Consider the following 7,742-nt stretch of genomic DNA (forward strand, 5'->3'; position numbering starts at 1 on the left):
AAAAAAAATTTAACTCCATAGCTGAAAAATTGGTCCCATGGTACCTGAATGCAAAAGCCCAATTGATAAGGATGAGGATTTGATTTTAGTATTAATGCAGGTGTGATCTCTTTTATGGAGTTAAAATGGAAATGTGCATCATTCTTGTGCAGAACTCATTTGGTTGCATTCTTTCTTCTGCTTCGAGGATATAAAAATTAACTGTTACTGGTCTTAATGCTTTAAAAATATTTCCAGCTCTTAGTGAAAGGTAACTTATACCTCCACGAACGTATGAACAAATGGTCCCATGTTGAAAGTCTCATATATTTGTAGGTATGGCCTTCCTAATATGTATAAAGGAATGGTCAATTGTTTATGTAAAAACTATATTCCATTTTTTATTTATATGTAAAATTAAAAAGCAGATACTGCATATCACTTATTATCTTTTTCATCAGATGATTTATGAAATGCTGGTCAGCGAAAGTCAACCAGTCACCTTAATATTAGAAAATGCGTCTTCAGGACAAAGGACACAGGGAGAGACATAAAAGGTTAGAGGCATAGAAGCATATCCTCATCAATACTAAGCAATCCCTATTGTTGGATGACCAGATTGAATCATCATTTAGGTAGGTGTCATCAAAGTTCACGATCTTCAAGTCCTTCTTAAGGTACGTTTCATTCAGTTTGTTCAGCGTCCGAGCAAAAGTGTATTTAGATGCACAACTGTATGCTTCCAGATGGTAGACTTCATGGAAGTGCATATCAAAATATGGATTATCCTAAAAAATGTGGAGAGAGAATGTAAGTATTACACACATTACAGATTATAGAACAACAATTTGTTGTTCCCTGCCCAGCTATTTTCAGGGCTTTTTCTCAGTTTGATGGAGGCTAAAGGACTTTGCATATTTCTGTTATTCATACTAAAGGGTCTTTTAAAACTTTAAGAAGTAACAGTTTATAATTAGCATAACTTTGAGTTTGCCCAAGCAATAGGCTGCACTATATTGGGATTATACAATCTTGTTTTGAAATGAACCTATTTGTCATGTTGCCTAAAACACACTATATGAAAAACACTTGCCTTGGACTATAACTATATGCGCCTGTCAAAAGAGGAATATTGATTGCCTGTCCTGCCTAAATTGTAATTCTCTGTGCTTTATGGCTCTCTGGCACAATTACTGCTAGAAGCAGCCAAGTTCTGTTGAATTCTATGGATATGAGCAACTACAGGGAATATTTATAGCAGTGTTAATCACACTATCATTATGAGTTTGATGTTAATTTAGGCTTTTCTTTAATGAAAAATGAGACAGATTTTGATCATCCCAGTTGTGGAAGGCTGAATCATCTCTGAAAGATATAGCACAACACCTCAGGAAAATAACTAAAGTCATTCTTGCAGGCAAGGCATAAGGAAATCCTCTGGCTGCCTAGGCTCAGGAAGGGACAGGAATGTCTCCATAAGGAAGGTAACTTGGAAAGGGGACCTGAAGTATTATTATTTTTGGCTTTTTTTCCCCCTCTGGCCAAAACTGCAAAGAGTTCCCTGGATGCAAGGATACTCTGAACCTGAGCTCACCTCCTCCACCTCCCAGGTTCCTAGTTTCAGACTTGAGAGTGATGTGCACAGAACAGAAGGAGAACAACCAGTTTGTCATTTTCCTTGGCTCTGAAACCTTTCTTATGCGTTCTTGATTTCTTTTTCACTAGGATAATGTAATCTGGATTCTATTTCATGTTCATTTGAAAGTACTTCCAAAGGAAAAACAATAGTTTTTTTTTCCTGGACTCCATTTCTTAGGCATGGGCAACTGTTAAAGTGCCTTCTCATACAGGCAGGAAGATACTCTTCTTGGCATATTGCTCTAGCTTTTGTAAAACAGGGTTTGATTCTACTTTTGGCGCTGTTCTGTATAGTACAACTGCAGCCTCATTTTACCCTTTTGAAGTTGTATTTGACAGATTAGGACTTTTTTTAGCAATAAGTCAGACAGAGCTAACCAAAGCTATTTCATATTTACACTCATATACACAAATATGGAACTAATCCAAGTAATGTGAGATTAAGCTATGTGAAAGAAGCACAATTGCATATGGTGGGGCACCAATCAATGCAGATGTTGTCACAAACAGAACAGGTTCATACCTTCTCTCTAACAATATTAAACGAAATTTTGTTTTCAAATACACATTAAAATTTATGGGATTAACTCCAGTTTACACGGGGAGCTGCAGGTGGAGCACATTTTTAACATCCCTCCTTCCTCCTCTCCCTGCAAATGTGATATGGAGCCCCTCACATGCAATAAAACCAAAATTCATTGGAGGTTTGATTTATTTTGTTTTTTTACCTAACTTTCTTTTTCAGATAATGCATTTTAATTGCATTCTAATACTTGTATCCTAAATTACAACACAAGAAAAGTATACTCTAATATACGTATTTAATAATACATAACTTACAGTGTCTGCTTCTTTTCCATCAATCATCTCCAGATCTTTCAAAAACCACTTTTCAACTATTTCATATTTCTCCTCTCGATCCACTCGCCAGTGCTTAACCATACATATTACTACTTCTTCACTTTTAGTCACTGAAGAAAAAAAATAGTTTAGATATGCAAGCAAGTACTTCCCCAAAGTTCCAATAATAAAAGGCTTAATCAAACTACATTTTAGATAATAACTGAAATGGTTATGAGCAGGGCTGTACAGGGCTATACCAGACTTAATTGTTTTATTTTGCCCAGGCAGTACAAATAGCACCATGTTCTCAGTCTATGAAACCTGTCAGATTTAGGATTTACCTTACCCATCACATCAAAAGAGAACCTTGTCGGTGCAAAAGCCTTTTTTCTGACTTCACTAGCAGTTCAATGAAAGCCTAATTTTGGTACTGGACCTGTATGGATAATCCATTTACCCTACTTACTTCGAGAGGGAATATTTTGGAGTGCTGCAGTCAGAAAATTGTAAAACTGCTACCAAGAGTCTGTATTTACATGACTTGTGCTACACTTTCCATTCTGTGGATGAATTCCTCATATGAAGCCATTACTTTTTTAAAGCAAAACTCTTATTTCCCTATAAAATGTAAGCATTAACTATTTACACTTAAGTATTAACATATTTTACACATACCAAAAATAACATTGAAAATATTTTTTAACATTTCAAGTTGCCCGGTGCTATCTTTGCAGCAAGTACTATATTTTTTAACATTTCAAGTTGCCGAATGCTATCTTTGCAGAAAGTACTATTTTCTGACTTTGGCAGGAAATTATAGTAAAAAGAGCACTAAGACAGTTTTTGTAATAACTACCATTTTTAATCGATTACATCGAGTGCTGCGCAGGAGATGGGATTTCTGTGAAACACAGTGATGAGTATAAAAAGCACCTAAGCCCAAACAATCTCCTGTACATCCAACACAAAAGACACAGGGCAGGCCACTTCCCCAAGCCATCCTGTAGCCTAAGGTAAGGGCAAGATGTCACCTACCTCTGGCAGGAGCATCATGATATCATAGCACAAGGCTGCAGATGCAGTAGCAAAATTCTTTTATTTATAAATATCACCTGAATTTTTGAAAACCCATTTTGAAACTTGACTGATTTTATTTTATTGCTGTAAAAACATCTTACTTTTCATCTGTTAATGGCTATTAAATAAAGACAAACAAAGGATATATGCTGGAAATACACCTTCTTTCCACTGCAAAGAAAACGAGTCAAAAGTACATAAACTGATTATGATTTCTCTCAGCCTATAGCTTGAGAAATACAAATCACCATTGTCTTTTTTCCTCATCCTTTCTGTCAGAGTCACTCAAGGATATTTAACCAAAGGATCACCACTATCTTATATACTATGGAGAATTTACAATGGTTTTCATTTGCAAGCAGATCTAGTAGGCTAATCTTAGACAGTTCTCTTCGCATATCCAGTTTCTCCCATATTGCTTGTTTGGGTGCTTGTGAATGAGCATGTTTTCTCTCTCAGAGTTAAAACAAAAGGAAACAAGCCCAAGCGCAAAAGCCACCCTGTCCTGTCAGGAATCCAAGGGGATGTTGTAGTGGCTCCCACGTCCCACACGCTGCCACTTCTCTATGCCTCATATGCAAGCAGAAATTGTATGGCGTAAAGACAGAGCACAGATGTGTTAGGAATAATGAAACCAGGAGCATGTCCTGCCCGATGGGGAAATCTGGGTGGACTATATTTAACTTAAAAAAAAATAAATAAATCTTTCTTTACTTTTCCTGCATTTCAGGTATTGCTTGTTCTTGCACTTGGTTAACAGACTTAAAGACAATTTAATTTTTTATGTAGAACATGAGGGCAGATCTACCACATCATTATACTAAACTCTAGAAGCTTTCTTGTGGGGGGCATGGCTATGGCGATGCCTTCCTAGAGCACAAACTATTTCTTTAGGTTTTCCAAGGACTGAACAGCTTCTTCTGAGTCTCTGTTGGATAATATGATGGCATCCCTGCCATTCTTCTCAGGCATACCAATACTGGGTCATGAAACTTCACTGAATGTGGTTGCATTCCAGCCCTACGTTCTTTCAGGGTTTATAAAGCGTTTAGTCAAAGGATACTATTGCCTTCATGCAAGAACTGGGACTGGCTGTTGTGAAAAGGAAGGGAAATAATGTTGGGCATATGGCACAAAAGTAAGATTGTTCAGTTATCCACACCAAGATTTTGTTGTAATATAGATTTCAATAGGCATAGACTTCTAAATTTTGCAAACAGTTTGTCTGATTTGATGTTTTTTGTTCCGTTTTGTTATGGTAATCTGAAATCAACAGGAATATACTGAGGTTGCATAGCAGGGATAAGGTTTTAGATAATGTGTTTTGCTCCTACAGAACCATAGCAGATTACAGTAGCTGCTGGCAGCTGGATGCAACCCATCCTTCAGAATCAGATTTCCACTCTACTCACCACTTACTTGACTGTGCCTGAATATATTAAGAGAGTGTATTATTCGATACTGGAGAGATCCCACTCTTAATACTCTATATAAATTTTCTTTTATGTCTTCAGAGACATCCCAGTTAATCTGATTAGAGGCTTTCTTTAATGGCTTGTTCTCCTCTACCTTAAAAAGAAGTTCTTAGTAAAGATTTTTAGCAGTCCATAACGTTATTTCTCCTCTTTGAACGTTTCATAACAGTCAAAGTTTAGATCAACCACATGCAACTAAACATATTTCTACCAGATAGTTTTATAAACTATGAATCAGGTTAGTATTTCTGTGCTTTTGGAAGCTCTGTGATGTTCAGGAATCCATTTCTTAAAACTATATTTACAGTGCTAAAATACAAAGCCTATTATACTACAATTACACAACCACAGGGAACATAGCTTGCTCAGTATTTCCAGTTATCTGTAAAACAACTTAAATATTGCAAAGACTTCAGATGTTTAGAAAGATAATGATCACAGAATATGTTTGACATCATCCCGTATTGGATGGGATGTCTCAAGTACATAGATATTTGCACCTATTACATGTGTTGTGAACCTGAAGAGGAAACAGAGTGCAAGAAGCGTTCACTTCAAACTAACTACTTAGTTAGTAACTACTAATTACTAACAGCATTTATCTTTTTGAGTTTCTTTCAGTGCTGTGAAATAAAAAAGCAAACAAGCTTTTCTGAAACTTTGTTCTAAAAACATTATGAAACAGATGAACTTGAAATCAGAGTTAGTAAAGAGCTGGACAATTAAGTTAATCACTCACAGCAATCTTGTTTTATTCACGGTTCCTGCTAATTACTAACTGAAATATGTATCTATTTAAATCACAAGTCTAGTTTATTTTTACCAAAGTGATTAGGGCAAGATGTAGGAAATTACACCAAAACTAGGGAAAGCGCGAAAGCTCTAAAAATTAGAAACATGGCCTGCAACGTTAGTGTATCGCTATGCTTTCTTATGGAAAAACTAATTAGAATTATAGTTGGCGACTGTTTTTGGAAAGGCTGGTTCAGCTCTCATGGCGCTGCCACAGCACCATGTCCTGAATGCCATCAGGCTGTGTGCTTAAGCGACACGTTTCTCCGCTGACATCAAAGCTCACGCCCGCATCAATCCAAAACGAGACAAAACGCCCTTTCAGGAGGTGGCCGGTGGTGCGACAAGGGGGTGCAGCGGGGCACTCCCGCATCCCATCCCACACCCCTAGCTACCCATGCCCTCACGCACTATCGCATCCCCTTGCACCATCGCACCCCCACGCACCATCGCATCCCCATGCACCATCGCATCCCCATGCACCATCGCATCCCCATGCACCTTTGCATCCTCACAGACCCCTGCATCCCCATGCCCCCATCTCCCCAAGCCCCGCGCCTCACACACCGGGGTACCTGCACCCCCGCATCCCCACGCACTCATCTAACTCGCACCCTCGCACACCCAGGTACCTGCCCCCTCACATCCCCATGCACCCATCTGCCCCAACCCTGCACCTCGCACACCCGGGCGCCCGTGCCCTCACCCAGCCTCGCATCCCCACGCCCCCATCTTGCCCCGGCCCCTCACACACCCGGGTACCCGCACCCCGGCATCCCCGCATGCCCTCGCACCCCCGCATCCCCATGCCCCCATGTGCCCTAGTCCCACGCCCTCGCACACCCGGGTACCCGCATCCCCGCACCTCCACAGTCCCGCCACCTCGCACATCCAGATACTCGCATCCCTGCTCCCTCCCACTCCGTGTACCCGCACCACCACATCCTCACGCACCCTTGCATCCCCACGCACCCATCTGCCCTGGCCCCACGTCCTCGCACTCCAGGTACCCGCATCCCTGCGCCCTCGCACCCCGGGTACCTGCATCCCCGCACCCCCGCATCCCCGCATCTTCGCACCCTGGGTACCCTCATCCCTGCATCCCCACATCCCTGCGCCCTCGCACCGCGGGTACACGCATCCCTGCACCCCCACATCCCGACATCTTTGCACCCCGGGTACCTGCATCTCTGCATCCCCGCATCCCTGCGCCCTCGCATTCCGGGTACCCGCATCCCCACGCCCCCCTGTGCTCCAGCCTCACATCCTCGCACCCCGAGTACCCGCATCCCCGCATCCCTGCGCCCTCGCACCCCGGGTACCCGCATCCCCGCGCACCCATGCGCCCCAGCCCCACGTCCTCGCACCCCCGGGTACCAGCATCCCCGCATCCCCGCGTCTTCGCACCCCGGGTACCAGACCCCCGGCCCCCCCCTCTTACCTGCGGCGCACAGGTAGCGGCGCTCGGCGCCCGAGCTCTCCACCTCGATAAACTCGTGCAGCCTCTGCCGCCGGGGCCCGAAGAGCCTCCTGGCCAGGTCCTCCTTCACCAGCGAGGACATGGCCGGGGCGGCGGGGGAGGCAGCGGCGGCAGCGCCCCCCGCGCCCGGGCAGCCCCGGGGAGGCCGGGCTGCGGGTCTCCCCGCCCTCCTCCCTCCCTCCCTCCCTCCGGCGGGGTAGCTGCCGTCGGGGCACCCGCCCCGGGGGGAGGAAACACGCAGAGGAATCCCAATAAAAGCAGTTTGCTGAAAGGAGGAGTCGCCGGTTCGCGCGAGTCTCTTCATCCGTGGATAAAACAGTTGCCAGTGTTTATGAAAGGAGTCAGATAGCCTTGTGGCTCTTACTGCTGCCAGTACGGTAATAGCTTTGGGGCTGTTTATTGTGGTAAGGGGAAAATTGCCTCCTTATAAACGGAAAGTGAAGTCGCCTCCATGCAAC

General features: G+C 43.1%; 1 protein-coding gene across 1 annotated transcript; it reads right to left on the reverse strand.

The window, feature by feature from the left end:
- Positions 1-288: 288 nt before the first annotated feature.
- Positions 289-7,366, reverse strand: EXOC1L (exocyst complex component 1 like). The gene is made up of 3 exons (XM_069854892.1): positions 7,246-7,366; positions 2,458-2,588; positions 289-767 (listed from the first exon to the last, which is right to left on the reverse strand). Exons 1-3 carry the CDS (start codon positions 7,364-7,366, stop codon positions 504-506), a joined length of 516 nt encoding a protein of 171 aa, XP_069710993.1. The 3' UTR covers positions 289-503.
- Positions 7,367-7,742: the final 376 nt, after the last annotated feature.

Source organism: Phaenicophaeus curvirostris, chromosome 4, assembly GCF_032191515.1.
Source record: "Phaenicophaeus curvirostris isolate KB17595 chromosome 4, BPBGC_Pcur_1.0, whole genome shotgun sequence".
NCBI lineage: Eukaryota > Metazoa > Chordata > Aves > Cuculiformes > Cuculidae > Phaenicophaeus > Phaenicophaeus curvirostris.

What these genes read in the sequence shown, in the direction of transcription:
- EXOC1L (XM_069854892.1), bottom strand. Translation starts at nt 7,366, where the DNA reads ATGTCCTCGCTGGTGAAGGAGGACCTGGCCAGGAGGCTCTTCGGGCCC. An exon ending in CCGCTACCTGTGCGCCGCAG is followed by an intron (nt 2,589 to 7,245) that starts GTAAGAGGGGGG and finishes TTTTTTCTTCAG; the next exon opens with TGACTAAAAGTGAAGAAGTA. An exon ending in ATGGAAAAGAAGCAGACACT is followed by an intron (nt 768 to 2,457) that starts GTAAGTTATGTA and finishes CACATTTTTTAG; the next exon opens with GATAATCCATATTTTGATAT.